General features: G+C 34.1%; 1 protein-coding gene across 3 annotated transcripts in view; it reads left to right on the top strand.

The window, feature by feature from the left end:
• The window catches only part of PCDH11X (protocadherin 11 X-linked), a 512,943-nt gene that overhangs the window by 83,099 nt on the left and 409,790 nt on the right, over nt 1-20,054 (top strand). Inside the window, exon 5 of one of the 3 annotated variants that reach the window (XM_074834784.1) lies at nt 5,427-8,059. The exons of the other annotated variants lie outside the window; for them this stretch is intronic. Coding sequence (XP_074690885.1) covers nt 5,427-5,432 — 6 coding nt within the window. The 3' untranslated portion in view covers nt 5,433-8,059. Of the gene's footprint in view, nt 1-5,426; nt 8,060-20,054 lie in introns of those variants that run through there. 3 annotated transcript variants of the gene reach the window in all.

Here is a 20,054-nt window from a genome sequence, read left to right as displayed (position 1 = left end):
CTTTAATTGGTCAAGGAATTAATAAACAAATATTTTGGGAGAGTTTATTATATTATTGATAATGTATTTTAATACTACTGCTCGGGAACAAATCCTCAGCATGACTAAGTCTGTTAGACTTTTTGCTCCAGCTGAAGTTTTGAATTTTTTTCTGTGGGCTTTGTTCTGTTACCACTATAGTGATAACCATATGTGCCTAAAAAAAGCTGCTCATTCAAGTAGTCATCATATTTTTGAAAACTGTAGGATGTTTTTTTTATTTTATTCTACTTTATTCCCCTTACCAACACAAATGTGTGTGGTTATGTATATCTCTATGTCTTATAAAACTTTCATCTTTTTCTGAGGTGCATTAACAGAAAAATTGAAGGGGAAAAAAAAAGGAATTTCTTATTTCTAAGACATGAAAGCACTGAAACATATATAGCTTTTTGGGATTTGAGTATTTTCCATTAAAGGTATTTGAATGTGTTAATTTAAATTACACATAGAAAAGCTGCTCGCTAATTTGTTCATCTGTTTGAACTCTCATAACTCTGAGGAGGGTGATGCTGTTTCCAACATTTCTGTAGGCCTGATCTAAATGATATTTCAATTGAGTTCTGGTATAGTTCCTCTGAGCCAAAAGGGTTCATCCATTGTCTGCTCAAATACACTTAGTCATGCAGTAATGCTGCTAACAAAGAAAGCAAGCTCATGACTCTAGGTTTTTACTAACAGTTCTTCCATCAGAAGGGGCTTTTCAAGTAAAATGGAAAGCAGTTCTCTTCTGTAGCAGTTGGTTGGAGAAAAGAGCATTTTCTTTTATCTGTACCTTAAAGGTCAATGACAGGGGCTTTCTATCTGGAAGAGCAGAGTAGAACTGTGGGGTTTTTTTAATACTCATTACCTGATATTAGCTTATCTTCATAGAGTGGTACCCAAAATTGTATTAGTATGACGTGCTGAACATATCAAAAAGAGATTAAGGTTACTATTGGTATTGATTTTTGTTAAATCTACAGCTGTCCTTTTAGGTATATTTTTCTGTATGAAAGTGATCACATTGTTGGGAGAAGGTATAACTACTCACTATCAATGGCCCTTCACACTAATTTGAAAACACCGTTTACCTTTAAACACATGAATTCACATTTTTATTACTTATTTAAATAAAAGTAATCTCATTAATGCATTTATTTACATAAATTGGGCAAGAAAGGCCATTAGAGTTAAATCCTGTGTGTTGGACTGTAATTACAAAGGCAGAATTGTATTTCATGCTAAGTAAAACCAAGCAAAGTATTTCTTAAACCTCAACGGAACTTTTAAAAGTCAGTCTTACCCCTAACCTGGTTTTGTATGTTGTAGTTTGTATAGTTTTCTTTCTTGTGGGGCTATAGACAGTGACTCAGGACAGCCTAACGTAGAGTTGTCACTGTTAGCCAGTAAAGAAACAAAACAAACAAAAATAAGCTTCTGCCACAGTGCTTCAGATGTCACACTGTCCCGCCATCCTCCAGCCTTGGAGACTAACAGGATGTTTGTGGTTAATGATGCATGTGTCGTTTTCAGGGAGCTGTAGGACAGTCTGGAAAAGTGAAGGATAATAAGTTCTGTTAAAAAGGGAGCAGTGCTAGTCTGAAAAATGAAAATAAGTTGTCTAATATGAGAAAAAAATATTTTACTTTATCACTAACAATTACAATAATGCATCCCTTTTACAATCCAAAAGCTCTGTGAAGGAGACAAAAGAAGATTACATTCACTGTGAAGGTATCTCTTCAGTTTCTAATGGGTGCTGATATTAATAGTCTGCACATCTCAACCGTTCTTACTTTTGTCCATGCAAGAATTTCTAGTCAGATATTAGAAATAATATTGAGTTAAAGCTAAAAATATATGTTTTCTTTTGAAGCTCTAAATTTTGTCTGTCTTAATGGTATTGATTCAGGTCTTTAAAGAAAGGAAATTATGTCTTTGCTTTACTGCTAAATTTGTCTAAGTGATCTATAAAATGACAGAAAGTCATTCTAACAGTTGTACTCAGCACGCAGGAGAAGATGGAAAGGTTTTTCTACTAAAAAACCAAAATACCTCTTTAGTGGTCATGTGGGTAAATAAACACAGCAGTACAACAGCTAAAATTTTTATGGAGAAGGAATCAGAGACTCCTGAAGCAGCTGAGGACACATTGAATCATGAACTACCGGAAGTTAAAGAAGGAAAGTATGGTCCTAATGTAATGTCCCCTAAGGGAGAGATCAAGCTTCTGTTGTACTTGCATGTGAGAAAGGGCAAGAGAGAGAGATGATAATATTATTTTGAAGTTACACAGTAGGAATTAATAAATGCAAGTGACAGTAGACCTTCGAAATAGCATGTTTTCTTTTGGGATGTAGTAGAGATAATTCTTTTAAAGAAATTTTGCCAGGTGTAAAATTGTGAAGAGGCTTCTTAGTAAGGTTTTTCAAACTAGGATATTCGGAGGCTTGTAAAATCAAACTGACTTTCAGTGTAGTTGGATTTTCATTGATAGTCACGGGCCTTGTAGAAAAATGCATTTCTTTGATAGAAAAACATACAGCACCTTTAAAGTTTATCTGTCTGCAAGCGTTGTAAAAGCTCAATTACTTCTGACATTTACCTTAGTGAGAGCAGACTGTCAAGTATTCCATGCTGACACAAATTTTCTAATTCTTTTTGCATTTGCATTGAAACAATGAAAAGAAAGGAGAGGCTTTTCCAGTCCAGTTTTCATGTAGTATGTAACACAATTTTAAAATCTGAAATCTTAGCTGAAGTACTTCAAAAAACATTGAGATAATCCAAGTGCCTGTCTAGGTATCAACCTGTCTATTCAAAACATGCATAATTATCTAATGTTATCTGTGGCAGCTTGGTTCAAAGAAGCTACTGCCACAAAGGTTCATTAGAACTTCCCATGCATCCTCCTCCTTCTTGTTCCTTTCTTTTAATTAATGTTCTTCCAGACATTCTTTTCATTTGAAAAGAGTATAATGCATACTATAGGAACAGTAGATATCTTCAAAAATAGACACCAGGCCGCTCAGGAAGGGTCCTGTGAACTTTTGTATTGTCTTTTTAAACTTCAATGTAAGAACAGGTTTTTTTCTCTCTTTGTGTTATTGAAGAAGTGTGAGTGTTCATGAAAGCAGGGCCTCTTCCACTGATAGAGCCGGAAGGTGCAGTCGTGCTCTGAATCTCTGATTACGTGCCTTTTGGTGGTTCTCCCTGCTTCACAGCAGACTCTGGTCTGTATGTTGATTTAGCTCCACTGCTAGTACACTATACCATCTTTGGGAAGTTGCTGAGAGAGTGAACAGGCATGCAGTTTGATTTTTTTCATATTTACTAATGCAAATCTTCAATAGTTGATTTTAGTTGCCAAGATTCCATCATGTGTGAACGTATCCATGAATAGAAATTTCAGATAACACAGTGACCTCTGCTGAACTTGTTTGTTGGAAGCTGATTGGAGATAGACATTATATTCCCTATAGAAATCTGAATGGGAAGTAGACCTCATTTAAAATCCCTTGCATTTTGGGGCCCTACTGTCTCAATTCTATGATTCTATTAGTGACTGCTTAGACCTGCTTACAGTTATGGTATATCTGAGTTTCTGATTTGCAATGTGGTGGAAAGTCGTTACAGCTTCCCACTCACTATGAAAACACTGTGCTTAGGATATGAATCAAAAGAATATTGCACTGTTCTTGAAACTAAGAGGTCTGAAAACTCACCCATTATGTAAATCTTTAGCTGCAGGATTTATTGTTTTGTTTAATAATAGTGAGACCAGTGAGTTTAATCTAGTATACTGTAATCATCAGTAGGCAGTGCTGATGTTTCTGGTATGTAAAAGCTAATAGAGATAACTCTGGTACTTTGCATTGACAGATACAGAGTAAATTACACTCAAAGAACATTTTCTTCTAAATATCAGCTAAATAGCTGTTGGTATAAGCCCTTCCTAAAAGCCATTTCAAAATTGATTGCTATCATTCTTGTTATTTTCTCTTAATTTTCTGGCTGGTATTTTTGCTCTTAGTTCTGATATGCTGCTGTGTATATACATTTCAGAGAAAAACTGATATTTGCATCTGGAGGAAAGATTTCTAACTGAAGGATAGATGAAAGTTTGTGACTCAGAATTTAGTGAGCAGTTACTTAAATGTGCAGTACTACTAAAGTAAAGCTGGTCAAGAAAATGCTTTTCCTCTGTGGAACACTTGGAAGAAAAACTTCTTCAGAATTGTTCTTTTAATATATATGTTTCATTGGAAAACCATGGGGGAAGATATCTGCAAAGTGCCCACTTGTCTCAAGACAAAAACGGAGCACAAATGAGAAGAAGAGAAAAAATAAATTCATGTTTTGTCTGAGGAAAAAAATGAAGGATTTTGATTATGACAAGTTAAAACTACTTGAGAGAAAACAAAGGCTTTTTTTTTCCCAATGGGAACTCATTGACTGAGTTTATACTGAAGTTGGTAGATGAAGTTCCAGCATTAATAACTGGGTGATTTTTATGGAAGCTAGAATGATATGCAACTCTCTCTCCAATAGCAGCTTGCCTCAGGGTAGTAGCAGTGTAAATTTTCCTAAACATTAAGTGCATTTCACCTTCATTTTTCAGTGGGATAACAGAAAAGTTTAGTCTTTTCTCCTAGTGATACAACTTTGTTTTGGTTTGGTTTTTTTAAATGACCTATAGCTATAAACCATTGCCAGAAATGAAGTCGTCTGCAACTGCAGTTTAATTTTCACACTTCTCTCTTTTCCTATTCTCTCCCAGAAGGTGTTGCACTCAATAATCTGCAGTTGATAGCAATTTCCTGACCAGTCAGTGGCTAGTGTCTTGGTGACTGTGGTATTGATAGTGCTTTCTTTCCTGTGAAATAATTGATCAGAATGACTTAATTTCTGTGAAGATTTAGGACTCTTAACACTGATGATAAATGTAGATTAAAAATGCAAAATAACTCTTCAAATCAAAGTATTTTATGCTCTTAGGAACGATGCTCTTGAATGCAGTGTGCTAAAAGTCTGTAGAACATGTTCTAGATAGTATGGTAGTCTTCTGATAGCTATAATCTTGCAACAGCACTTGGGGTTTCAAGCTGATAAAGCAGAAAAAATTAGTAAGAAACCTAGAATAACGTACATAGAAGCTATTTCTGTGGCTCCTTCTGTTTCAGCATTTTTGTTATGTGTATATAGATGTGTGCCGATCATTGCTTGTGTATAGAAACCTGAAAACACACACAGCAGAAATGGTTGGTTACTTAGAACCGCAGTAGTTCAGTACTTCTCAGACCAGACAGTGCTTGACATAGTAGAAATTTGGAAACAAACTTTACAATATATGGGGAAAATTATGCAGGAAAGGGCTTTTCTCATGCTGTTTCTCTGTTTGCCAGCTCTGAACGTCATCGCATCTGATGTTATATACTGAAGTCGTACGTGTACACAATGATGTTAAGCCAGCAAACATGAAAACAAGGAAATAGCACGAGAAAGCCCTTTGTCCTGTCTCTGATTGCCGAAGAAATTTATCGTCTGATCTCCAGAGGGGTTTGGAAGTGACGATGAACTGTTCAAGCTGCCCTACTGAAAGGTATCAAGGGCAAGAATTTTTTAAAAAGAAAAGACAAAGAAATTTTAGTACATTGTGCTATAGTGTTCTATAACGTAGTTTTGCTAAGAAAAAAGTAATGTGACCCATCCTTCTTCACAGTTGGTGATTATGGTAAATCTATTTTGCTTGTAATCATCTTCTTGTCCCAGATTTTTTCCTTATTTATTTTAGTTGAAACAATTAGGAGTTTTGTTTCTATAAATATATTAAAAGGGAGCAATAAACTTTATTCATACATTAAAAAGAGAATGTAAAGTTCTTTATACTCCCTGCATTTAAAAGAAAAATGAATTGTCACTTATAGCACCATTATACATGTTAAGAATTAAGTGTTATTTATATCTATTCCATAATATTTTTAATGATGATATTGCTGCTATGGATCATAAATAGAAGTGATCAAATCACTGCTTTCTCATTTTATAGGCACAATAGTAGTAGTGAAAAATGAGTACTTCTGGCTTTCTTATCCACAACATTTTGTAATAAATTATCACCTTTTAAATAACTGGAAAGTATTCACTTAAGTTTTAAAAATAAAATTTAATTTGCATTTTGCTTGCTGAAGTCTAGATAATGTCTGTGTAACAGGTGGCATACATTTAACCTTTTGAAGTACTTTTACTTAAAAAAAGAAGTCATAAATCCAGTGGCTTGGTTTTCAGTGTGATAAAACAGGAAAGAGCATACATAATTTTTTCACTGTTAGCCAGCACATGGGAAAAAAATGGCCTACTGTTGGTTTTTTTCCCAAATTATTTTGCTATATAGTTAACTTTTTAAAAAAAAAACCTTAAATTTTTTACATTACAATTTTTTATTTAGCACGACTCATTTTAAAAATGAAATTTGAATATCATAGCTTTGTTTACAGGTTGGTTGCAAGTTCTTGTATATTGCCTCACGATTTAGGGAGTAATGCTTTATATGTATCATCTATAATATTAGAATTTCATATACAATGCAAAATCTCTTAGGAAGCAAAGGAGTATAAAGAACCCTGTTTTCTGCACTTATATGAAGACATGTAATATTAGTTTGCTAGAATAAAATGAAATACAGACACTGCTTTTAACTGGGATGTATACAGTATATATAACTTTCTTTTAAAGAAAAACTTATTAATGATTCATGAATTAGACTACAACATGGAATTCTTACACATTACTGTATGTTTGATGTAAAAATATTTATAGGCTTGTACTTAATAATCACGTTGCCTCAGTTCTTGGACTGGAGAATGTCTACCATGACTGTTGCCTATAGTTTTCTCCACATTTGCTATCTGGCTCTTTTAAAAATGTGTATTTGGCTATTTGATCTGTAAAATAAATTCTATTAATAATGAAGTACGTATTGTAATTTAGCATATTGTATTGCATAATTATAGCTATGACTGTTATAGAAGATTTTACATTTCCGATAATGAAATCATTTTCTTGGGAAGAAGTTTATGTGTCTGTAAGACAGTTTTTGCTTTTGCTATTTATCGCACCCTTGCAGCATTTATGATTCAAACTAAAAAAACCAACACTTCCAGTGGTTAGACATACAGTAATGATATTTATTGACTCAGTGCCACAATTCAGCCAGTTGCTTTGGGTTGAAAGTTCATTCCTGACATAGTAAGTAATTATTCAAGAAGTGTTGTTTAGTGTAACAAAGGTTGGTCCTGCCTATTGCTGTTACAATTGCTTGCTTATGTGCTTCATAGGTGGGTGATGGGAAACATTCAAAGATACTTGTTAAGAGTAATAACCCTTTGGCCTAGTAGAGTTGTTTGTCAGGAAGATAGTAGGATTTCACAGACTTTCAATTTCTGTTTTTTCTTCGGTTTCTTTGAATCTTTTAATTTCTGTTCTTATGGTAATTAGGTTGGATTTCCTTGGATGAGAAAACTCTTATACATAAAATTAATGTTTGATTAAGAAAAACACCAAATAATTTCAATGTTACATTGAAACTTTTTTTTCTTAATTGAGGGATACTGAGTTGAGATGCTGGACTACGTTAATTTAATCTAACATCAAACATGTAATTTAGTCATCTCAAGTGGATTTATAGTTGCCCTCAGTTTTTTTCTCTGGTAGTGAAAAGGTATAGATACACTATAGCAGGGTATTTTGATTTTAGGACTGCATGCCCTCTAGAAGTACCTACTTTCTCACACTGAGTATGGAGAGAACCTTTGATAAGTACCTTTCTAATTTAAATATGCCAGTTACGTGCTTGCAGAGAAAAATATTTTCATGAGATTCTTAGTTATTTTGCTTTTAACCTAGCTGAAGGTCTACCTTTTCCTAGTATTTCACTGGTCATACCATTCTAGACTATCAGTAAATAATGATAAAAGAATATAGGATGATTTTAAACGTTAAAAAAGTTACATGTATGAAATAAAGGTACATCAAATGGTTGGATTATTGGTCCAAATCGGTAATCTCTCTCTTCTAGTTCTCATGAGTCAGGACAGCCAAATATAATAACCCTCTAAATGTAAATTTCCCCTAGGAAAAGCCAGCAACCTCTTAAGCGGTTCAGTTTCATGGGTTTCCTCTGCTTCAGTTTTTGTTTTCTTACATCTAAGTGTCACTTCTTAAGAAGTTATTCTTTCGTAGACTGACATAAGACTTGTTTAGAGAGCTCACTTCCTTCTGATGTATATATAATGGGTTCCTGAAAGTCTCATGGAAGCCTATGTCTGCTGACCAAATATGTATGTGTGCCAAGTATCAATTTCTGCACTTTTCAACGATGTGAAGGCTAAATGGAGGCCACTCAAAAAATCCCATATTTAGTTTTGTTAGGGTTTTTTTAAAATTAGTATTACCATCCTGAGTCAAAGCTAGGTGTATGTTGTCAAAACCAACTCTGTTTCTCAAATGTTTTCACCTACAGAAATAGTATTTTCTGACTGCATAGAAGTCAGAGTAAACTAAGCAAAAATCACTGAGTTGACTAAATGCTGGTTTTGAAACTGAAAAACTCATGATCGTCTCACTAAACCTCTCAACAGATTCATCCTTTTATCTGGTGCACATTGCCACCCCTGTCACCAGCGCAGACAGGTCTGTGTCCAGAGGTAAAGTCCTAGAGTCTGGTTTTGGTTAGTTACGGTGCTATGTGTGGCTCAGCAAAAAGAATAGTTCTTTATTTGTTGCCAGTTTTAACAGAGTAAATTCATCGCATTGCTTCTTCTAGCCCTACAATGCCAGCAGCCGAAGATGGCTCTCAGATTTGCTGTTCCGCATCCTGTGTGTCATTGTCAGTGCCGGGGTTTCGTATGGGTGTGTGTCTACCAAAGCTCAGTGCCACTCGATCTCAGCCGTGCCCTGATATCGAGTGAGTCACTCCAAGGAAAAGCTATGGCACGCTATCTGCAGTTTGGATGAAAGCTGCCTGTTGTATCAGAAAATATATTGGTCTTTGGAGGATTTAAATCCTTCTGAATTTAATTGAGAGGAGGACTGCTGAAGGGCGGTAGGGTGCTGTCAGGAACAAAGTTGGTTTCTGATGTAAATGGAACTATCTTTTTAATACAAACTGTAATGCTGCGGGGGTTTTTTGTTACACATTTCCAGTAATTTCCCATTTTACCATAAACATATATTTATGGTCTATCCTGCTCTTAAGTATTATTTGTAAAATCTTTTTAACAAATATTTTTCAATATATATTTTTGCTTTCGTATTGAATTACCGAGCACTGTTCCTTTTATGTCTTATTTATCTATTTCTAAAATAAATTATGTTTGAAGATTATGTTTGTATACCTTCTGGAGAAGCACTGTTTTTAAATACACCTCTGGTCTGTTTGCTTAATGCATGCATACCATCAGGTTTATACATATACTGATATTTTTTACAGTGATTAGGAGCTAGAATTATTAAAATAACTTTACCATACCTGAAGTACCATAAAGGTTACTAGTAATCTATCTAAAGAAATATGCTTCTTTCAAAACCTCATGCTCCTTAGCAGTACATTTCTTTTGTCTACATTTTCTTCAAAGAAATCTGGTCTAAGCGGGAATTCCAAGAGTTGCACATCCCCTAACAATGTTTACATGTATGTGTGAGTGTTTATACAGTGTTTAGAGCTAGAGAGAGAGATATATAGTGCTTTTATATATATATATCTGTGTATGTATGTATTTTGTGTGCATGTACATATAAAGAAAGAGCATGAGGGTGTATAAACGCATTTATCACATATTCAATTAGCAAAGTTTATAGGCAGTATATATTACATAGAATAAAACTGTAGATATGTGCCTATCTCAGTACCCAATATATCTTGCTATAAAAGACAGCTAAGCACTAAGGTTTTCATTTTACCACGTTATGTTGAGATTTGGAAAGGTCGGTCTTCCCTTCTGAGAATTTACTGGGTTCCTACTATATTATAAAGTGACTCTTGATAACTCAGAGGTTAGGATACAATATGATAAGTACAGTTTTGAATTTCAGTTCCTTTTCTTTCTCTATTTCCCTTTTACTCGTTCCAGTACTGTCTCCCACTATTATAAAATACTATTTTTTCTATTATATAGACTCATTCTCTTAAATCTTGCCAGTGAAAATGTCATGAACATGTTTCTGTATTTCCTCCAAATTGTGAGCCTCTGCTTATTTCATAAATAGACACATGTAAATCAAGTTCAGTTATTTATATTCATACAGATGGATATTTAGTAAGTGTGTTACCAAAAATTTTTCAGGGGTTCTACTGACTTTCTGCAATCTTTTAAATAGATTTTATTAATTTGTATTTAGTATGTTTTTTATTTCTATGGAAGGTGTTCATTAAAGCTCAAATAATTTATTTCTAATAAAAACTGAATGATGATATCAAAGATATGAGGTTTGATTTCCCATCACTGAGTTGGAGCTAAGAATTATGAGCTGAATTTCAATCTGTTTTCTCAGCATAGTTTTCATGCTTTCTCTGCTAAGAGAAGTTATCCATGGTCATCAGGTGGATGAGCTGCCCTTTGCTTATGGTCTCAGTTTCCTTCTGAGCTGTGATGTTGTTTGACTTTGTTCTTGATATGATCACCAGAGTCTGACATGAAATTTGAATCCAAGACCTTTCCTCAAAAGAATTTCCTCCTTTCTATTGTCTAGGCAGTACAAAAAGTTTTCTTTTATCTGTGTGCATCAATAGCAAACAAGTTGCAGGGATATAGACATGCTGACGCTAATATGGATCTGAAAGACTCCAATCATAGACTTTCCCCCACAAAAATACTTTTCCTAAATCCATGTCTAAACCATCTGATTCTTCCTTTTTTCTTTTCTTTCTCTCTCTCCCTTTCTCCCTTGCCCCCTCTCTCACCCTTTCTCTCTTTCTTTACTTTCTCTCTTCCTCTTCTGCTAAAAAGAAAACAATAGGGGACAAATTCTGGTCTTACCCAGACACTAGTGCATGTGTGTTTCAGATAAGCAAATGACCCACAGAAAGAGATACCTCAAACAGGTGAATGGAATTTGGAACCTCCTTTCCCCTGAACTTTTGGAGTGTTTCAGTAATTGCAAACATTCAGGAACACACATGCCTTCCATGACTTAGACATAATTTATGGGCAGAAGCAATTCGGTAAAAGAAAAAATCCTCTTATTCTAATCAAATAATATCACAAGCTCTTTAACTGTTATTTTGTGTTAAATAACTGTTTAAATAGTTTAAATTTTAAAATATAAATTAATTGAAACTAAATACAAAATAAGAGCTCAGTATTTTCGGGCAGAAGTGGGACTTACAAAACAGCTTCTTATAAAGTAGGAATAAATCTGAGTATTTTGTTAATTTTAGAGAATTATGTTACATCGTTGTATGGTATACCAAAACTTCCGTTTCTTTGGAAGCATGCCATTGTTGGAGCTGTACTAGACTTTAGTTAAGAGGACATTTTTGGCTTACACAGATATAATATGATGGTCTTATTTTTGGGGGGGATAAACGGTCAAAGTATTCTATATTTTCAAATTGATTTGTTGATAAGGTGATTTGTATGATCTCAACTGCTAAGATAAATGAAAAATATCTGTGTCTCAGCTACTCAGTGCTGTATATCTTTTGTGATTACGTATCAACCAAAGTTGCCAGGGTCTGTACAAACAAGGTCATGATCATGTGCAGGACCTAGGTGGTATTAGGATAGAAAGGGATGAGAGAAAAGGAAGATCTTGTTAATGTATAATTTTTATTGTGGTGAGATAGCTCTATCAAAATCTGAAGTGCCACATCAGAGCTCTTTGCAGATGTAGTTTTGAATCACATTCTGGCATACTTTTTAAATTGGATTAGTGTGGATTTATTATTATGGATAAAAGTAGCACAATGTTACTTGCTAACTTTGAATGTATGTGAACACGTGGATATGTGTTCGTATCTGAGATGAAAGATCTGATTCGTATCAGGTTTATCATGATTGTAAGGTAAGATGTCTTAATTGTATTTTTGACGGACTTTTTTTGATTGTTAGATGTTTCCCTCCCTTTGAAAACTAATCTCTTGACAAAGAAATGCAACTTAGACTTGAAAAGCATATGGTAAAGTTTTCTTTGCTATTTTAACTGGATGAAACTATTTCAGTTCTTAAGGATGGTACAAAAAGTTTACGGTCTGATTAACTTTTTTTCCATTTTTAAACTTACCTGAGTTAAAATTATAGTTTTTGTATAGCACTGAACTGTATTCTAACTCTGTTGCATTTTATTTCTTGAAATATAGTAAAAAAGAGAAAGCAAGTAGTTCTGTTTGCAAGTATCCAGTTATTGAAATTACATAAACATATAGGTATAGATATTTAGAATTATGCACTATGAAAGCAGAATCATTTTCTAACTTCTACCTTCTGCTTTCAAAAGCATCTGGTTTTGGTGGCGTTAACATGAAACTATCTATAGCAAACATACCAATGAATCCAACTGAAGCTGGGAAAGTGCTTTTCTATTTTGAATTAGTATATTTGTAAACAAAACTTTGAGAGGAGGAAAACATTAGATTATGTTCTCAAACTTAGTAGAAGGGAGGCAGTAGCTTCTACAACCTGCTGAGATTTTGATTGCTATTGATTTCAAAGTTAGAAACCAAAACCACTGCAATTTATAGCAGAAGTGTATCTCCTAACTCATGTTAACCTCAGAACTTGGTGAGAGCTGCAGCTGAGAGCTGCTGGCACTAGTAAAGGTATGTCTGATACTGTTAGTAGCAGCAGTGATCAGCATTGTTGTATTCACTGTTCTACAGTCCATGCTGAGACAGCTTGATCTGTATTTTTTGGAACTGAGTGGGAACAATGGATTTACCACAAATTGTGCAAGAAAATCCTTTTTCCTCCCTCAAAATAGCAGTAAGCTACTCTTCCAAATACAGGTATCTAATACTTTTCAGAAGTATGTCCCATTAGACACATTGAAGTAAGATAAAAGCTTCTATGTGGAGCCTTCTCTTCACACTAAATATTTTAAATTTTTAATAGATGTTTATACATAGATATATACACAAAAATAAGGTTATTTTCTAATACTTTTAAAATTCTCACTTTCTCTATAAGGGAGTATTCTAAGATATTTCTTGCTGTTTAGTAGCACAGCTGAACATTTTTAGATGGCCCAAAGTAGATTTTTATTTTAATCTAACAAGATGACATTGTGACTAATTAAAAAACAGGGATAAAGGGAATGGTGTTTACATACCCATGGGGCAATCATCAAACCTACTATTTTTGAAAACATTAGGCTTGAGGATTCCTTCACACTTACTAATTCAAAGATAATAACTTCTAAGTATGTGTTGAATACATTTTAAGTAGTAACATTCTTTGGCCCTTGTGTGGCCAAAGTTGTGAAGTAATGCCTGATAAGTGATCTTTGCTGATTCAATTCCCTTTTTTCATCAGATTTATTGTAAGATCACTTCTGTGTATTATTTCTTTGGCCAGCTTCTTAACTCAAGTTGCTTCATACCCTGTTCATCCTTTAAAGGAACGCTTGTAAGGTCTAACACCATGAGATTCTTGTTTTCTGATCTCTAATAGAGGGTTTAGGATTGTCTTATTTATGTTTTCCTATTTTTATATTAATATATTGAAACTATGGTGAGTATTTTTGTGTAACGGTCCAGGCGTTCGTAAATTCTTGCTCTTGACATTTGACAAAAGTGATAATAACCAAAGGAATTAATGTCAGATGTATAAATCTTCTTTGACAATCTATTATAACCATTTAGGATATGCTATTTGTTATATCAGAGTTCTTAAAGATTACAGATCATGGAATCATAGAGTAATTCAGGTTCAGAGGGACCTGTGGAAGTCACCTAGTACAATCACCGTGCTCAAAACTAGGCTAATTTAGATCAGTTTGATGTGGACCTTGTGCAGTTGACTTTTGAGTATGTGTAAAGGTGGAGACTCAAAACCTTCCTGAAACACTAGTTCCTATTTGACTACCCCCATGGTGAAAATTTTTTCCTTGTCTTAATTGGAATTTTCCTTGTGTTTAATTTCTACTGAAGGACCATGTATATACTTTACAGATTGATTTGAAGTACTTGAGTACCAGTGAAACCTTTTCTGGGGCCTTAGAGAAAATCCAGGAAAGTCTGTTTTGAACAGAAGTCATTAAAGCAGATCACACATTCGTTTTCTTTCAGTCATATCTCTTTGTTTCTTTGACAAAAGTGTGCATTGTATCACAGACAGCATCCATGCTCAGTCGTACTTAGAGTGATTGTACTGTGAGCTCTCATACAATAAGCTTGTTCTGTGGCTTCCCAGTTGAAAAAGTCATGATGGGATATGGTGAAAATTTCCAGTCAGCTCTAGTGAGGCCTCACTTATTCAGGTGGTCTTTATTTCTTTTTTCCTTCCTTCCTATATTGAAAATTGCTTCATTTTGAATGAGAAGACTGAATCACTTCCCATGAAGAAGCTGCAGGATTTTCTTAATCACAGTCTCGTTTTTGTCTGTGTCTCCATCTTCCTCTTCACTTCTAGATACCGAACAGTCTTCAGCTGTCTTGTCATGATTCAGCAAACACGTCTTCATCTTTTTCAATCTTCATGTCTTTTGCACTGTTTTAATGCATACAGTAGTATGTGGCATCATCTCAATATTTATTTTGTGTTGCTCCGTATTATTGCTAATACAGAATCTGTGAATATTCAAACAAATGAATTTTAAACTAATGCTGAAAACCAAGCATATTTGGGAGAATTTTACCCTTTGCCACGTCAAGACTTCCAAGAAAGTACTTTTTCCTATTCAGCCTATTTCTGGGATCCTCCGAGAATCCTCTGGGAACCTCTCAGAATTCTCTGAGATTAATACATTCCTATATCAATACAGATGTTTAATATTTCTGGATCCTCAAGTTTATGTAGGTGTCTCAGTGGAAATCAGAATCTCAATTGTTTTTATGGATTACCTACTTATATGCACAATACCCAAATTAATTCAATTTACTTATAAATATTTTAGATGTATCTATTCATATGCATTTTCAGGGTAAAGCCCAAAAGAACACTGTTTTCTGCTCACTTGTATGGCTCATCAACTTTTGTATTTGTCTTTATTTTATAAATGTGTTGAGAGTTTTCATTTGGATTGCATCTAGTTTTACTAGTGAAAACACCAGTAAGTTGGCATAGTTTTGATTGTTTCACTCACAGAGTAATGAGTGAACCACACCTTTTCAGAAGTTTATTATGAAGGTTGGATGTTAAAAGCAGATAGAAATGACAGAATATTTCTGTCAATAGCAATTAAAAAGAAAATGTAATTGGAGGGCAAAGTATTCTTTTAGTGTTTTCTGTATACAAGATGTACGATGGTGCAATTGTCTGTTTGCTTTCAGCTACCAAGCATGATTTATTAGTTACAGTATTTTGGCTTTGAAACACTGAACATGGATAAGACAGCACGTGCTCAGTTGTGTAAGGGTTCCAACATCTGTCCTGACAATCCTCTTACAGAAAGTCTTTTTGGAATTAGGAAATGGCAACATGAGTTCTGAAATGGATATGAAAGAAACAGAGTAAATGGGGTGGGGGGATTGGAAGAGAATATTTCATTATTTCATTGCCCCTTTTTAACACATTAACTGCTTGAACTGTTTGTTTTTACGATTCCAGATGGTAGCAAGATGCATATAAATGAATAAAATGAAATAGAACAAATCAAATGCTTGGCTGCTGTTCAAGAGCAGCTAAGGCTAAGCTTTATTAAATTCACATGAGGATATGATAACTGTGGAATTTCACAGAATGAACTGCAATAATCTTACTCATGTAAAACATCATTCTTCTTGAGATAGATGGGAGAATCTAAAATTTTATCATGGAAAAAACAAATCTCCTTTGGAGATTTATTTTCAGAGGACATTCACTACTTCAGTGAAATCAGAATCAACAATCCGCAATCAGATTCAGCATCCTCAATCCATTTTTACACATCAAAAGTTTTAAGCAGTTTGTTCTTTCTCAGCGGCAAAGTAGAGAATATTTTGATGAAAGTTAGTATGTTCTAGGTTAAAACTCTTCCCTGTGTCATACAAAGTCCCTTTAGGAATAAGCATATTTATATTTAAGAAGGGGGGGAAAGTATTACATTTTAAAATTATATTAGACGTGTTTTATTTATATTCAAATGGGAAAAAATATAAAGCTGACTAAATCAAATATTTTTTATGATCTTTTGTAGGATGGAATTCACATTGTTGATGCCTCTTTTGTGACTAGATAATTTTTTATGCTTTTACAGTTGAATGGCTGTGTCTAACTCAATGTTTTTCAAACATCTCTTTTGTTACTTAATGAATTTAACTTTAGGCAATTTTTTTTAATATACTATTTTTCTCTTATTTTTTTGCATTGAAACTCCAAACTTACTGTTCAAAATTTCTGATGAAAGAGTAAAATGTTTTCCTCAAAAACTCTGAAATATTTTTACAACAAATACTTACAGGATATATTTTGTTTCCATTTAAATATAGTTCAAATTGAATTTCATTCGTAAAACTGCATTCGTAAACTGCACCCCTGTATCTAAAATTAAGGAAGGAGAAAATGCTAAAACCTGGGACTAAATGACTCTGAGCACCCAAATCTGTTGAGGAACTGGTCAGGGAAAAGTAAGGGAAGGAATAAATCCAAAGCTGGTTTTATATTCTCTTTACATTTCCTTGATGGTGGCATGGTCCCCGTGCAGTACCTTCTCTATTAGATATAGCATGGATGGAGGAATCTACACAGCACTTTTTGTAGTATTTGGACATCCTCAGAGGAGATTTTCTTCAGTGGACAGCTAAGATTATTTAGTGGGCTTTATGTCAATAGAATGATGTGTAGCCTGGCTTAATATTGACTTAGCTTTTAGCTGTATATTTGTAAGGTATTTACTCTCCATAATGACTTACTGTTTTTCCCATTTACCTGAATAGAAGCGCAAAGCAAAGAAGCAACAGTGTACGGCTCTCTGAAAGTCCCATGAAGAGATCGTTGTCACAACCAGAATTTAGTCTCTTGAGTAAAAGTTTCAAAATGCAAAAGTGCGAAAGGCAAAAAAGAGAAACTGAGTCAACTCTTTACCTTGTGGTAAGAAATTTACTATCAACATGACTCAGTTAATTGCAGGTCTTTCTTGTAAGTGAAATAAAAACTATTTGTAGAGCAAATATATATATTTTTTTATATATTGGAATTTTTGGTAACAAAAATATATTATATGACAGGCACTTGTATCCTGTTCTGAAAAGATTAGTGACATCTTCTGATCTTGTCTTTAAAACTTAATTCTGTGGTTTTTAATCCTGCATTGAAAGGACTCAAAATTAACATTTTAGAACAAAGGGAAAACTGTATGAGAGAGCAGTGAACTATTTTGAATATTATATGAATATAAAGTCCAAAATATAAATGTTAGTTGTAACTGAAACTTTATCAGATTATTGATTGTTTCTTACTTATGAGTGATACTTGTCTTTACTGTGCATTAGATTTATTTATAATAAAGTTATTTTTGAGCAATATACAAACCTAGAGCATAGTTTGCAAATAATACAGGGAAATATTGTAGTACAGTAATTACATGGTTTTCAATAGGTGCAACTGATTGACATTTATCCATTCTGTAATAGGAAAAAAAAATGTTTAAAGATCATGGGAAATTTTTATAGAAGCCGATGAATCATTTACCTTCCAAAAGTTAGGTATAATTAGAGTGGACAAAACATGGAAATAAAATTAGAAACAGTAGAAGTTTTGATGAAATCCCTTGTAGCTGGTTTGGGTGATGTCAAGCGCATGTCAGTTTTGTTTTGAGGGGCTGAGTAACTTGTTGACTGCTGTCCCCTTTGAAAATGAAGTGGAAAACTGAATCTGGCTGCTTGATGAACTGAAGGTATGTGTCAAAGCCACAAATGCAGAACTTACTTAAAGGCTACTTACACTTATTCCTGAAAATAATAGTCAAATGGTCTATATAAAAATTAATGGCCAGAAGTCTGACATATGTCATAACAGATAGGTAACCTTTTGTCCCTGTGAAACCAGGCCAAATAAAAACTCTCAGATTTAATCAAAACTGTTTTTCCTTTGCCTGTGTCAATCAAACCTTTCCTATTGATAATCTGAACAAAACAGGGTTGAGAACACAAAGTCTGCTTTTGTATTATTAAGATGAAAAGATTCTGCTAGGGTTTGATAACATTTGAGATGCAGAGGCTGTTACAGGAACATAATGAATATCAAATATATCTGCAAAAAGGACTTTTTATCAAGATAAAATTCTGATGAAAAATGCCACTTATTCTTTATTTTCCATCAGGCAGGTTTAAAGACTGCAAGTCAAGAATGTAGATCTAGATTTAATGGAGGTATTTAGTCTAGTACTCTGTGTGCTGAAATGTGAACCTTGTATTCAGTCACTTCTCATCTGATCCAAAAATTAATTTAAAAATTAGACTCACTTCTTTCATATTCAAATACAGAATATTCACAGAATCTATTAATTAGAATTTAACAATGGATGTCTTGTGGGTAAATCTCTATTGCCTGTTACTCCAAAGGAGTTCTGTAATATTTGGATTGGTTTCAATGTAACTATTTATTTTGTGAATTATTTCTAGAGGAAAAAGTGTCTGACTAGTCACTTTTAATTTACACACCTCAGAAGTACTAGGTTCTATGAGTGAAGAAATCAGATTGGACACAATGAATCAAAAGTTGCCATGTGCTAATTTCATATAATAGTTCAGGACTGTCTTTTTTTTTTTTTGAAGATAGAAGAGGGTTATTAGTCTGTTGTTAATTGTTTAATTGGTTTCTGTTTATTTCTGGTTTTATCTGGCAGTATAACATATCTGATACTGACTTTAAGGGTGTTATTCAGGACAGGGAGTAAGGGAGGAGCTGGAACAGGATGTTCCACTACTGGTCAAAAAAACGTTATGTGATGGGAGTTCCCAAGTTGAACATACTGCAATCTTCCACAGGGATTGTGAAAGATTGTCTTACACTGTTTCTGTTCCATGACTTCTGTGTGGTTGTAGGCTTTGTATGGTTTTTCTTTTTCGTAATTGTTTTTGTCTTAGCCATACTGTGGCAGGAGATTGGAAGAAAAAGAAAAAAGGTCAGAAAAGCTTAATAGCAATTTTGTTTTTGAAAGGAAGAGACCGGTTGATCCAGCTTAAATGGTTGCAGCTAGATCAACCGATAACCATTGAATTACAGAGACAAATGCAAACTGCAAAACCTTCCAGGTCAGCACTACCGCAGCTGTAACCAGAAGAGGAAAGTGAGAAGGAAAGGTGAAACAATAGGACATAACGTAATAAAATTTTGAGGTGATATCCAAAAACAGATGGATGGAAATGGGAACCCCCTCTTTACTAAGTAAATGACAGAGAAAATCAAAGAGAACTGAATTTCATAGCCCTGGCGTTTGGAGTGTTGTTGAGGATGAATGGGGTTTTCTTAATGAAAGACAGTGTTCCAATTTATGACTGCATTGATTGTACACCAGGGTGTTTATGCAAAGTACAGGGACATATTCAGGTGTAGGTATGATCTCACTGAGGAAGTGTTCATGCTAAATCCCTTAGACTGATACCAGTGAACATTTTGTACATATTTTAGTAGGAGAAATATTGAAAAGTGATGAGGTAATGTTTTACTTTGCTTTTTACTATCTTTGGGTTACTTAATTCTCTTTTGCAAATTTAGAACAGATTGGCTGACATGCTGGATCAGTAAATATGTTGTATCAGGCTTAGATACTCGACTGTCAGTGGGCTGAAGCACAAGCCTGGGGAGAGAGAATAAGCAGAGCATACAGCCTTATTCACTTCGTATTATGTAATGCTTGATGTGGAAGACAGGCATCAGAATCTCATAGTGTTTTCT

The sequence above is a fragment of the Strix aluco genome, chromosome 10, assembly GCF_031877795.1.
Source record: "Strix aluco isolate bStrAlu1 chromosome 10, bStrAlu1.hap1, whole genome shotgun sequence".
Classification (NCBI taxonomy): Eukaryota; Metazoa; Chordata; class Aves; order Strigiformes; family Strigidae; genus Strix; species Strix aluco.
This window is presented reverse-complemented; position numbering and strand designations above follow the sequence as displayed.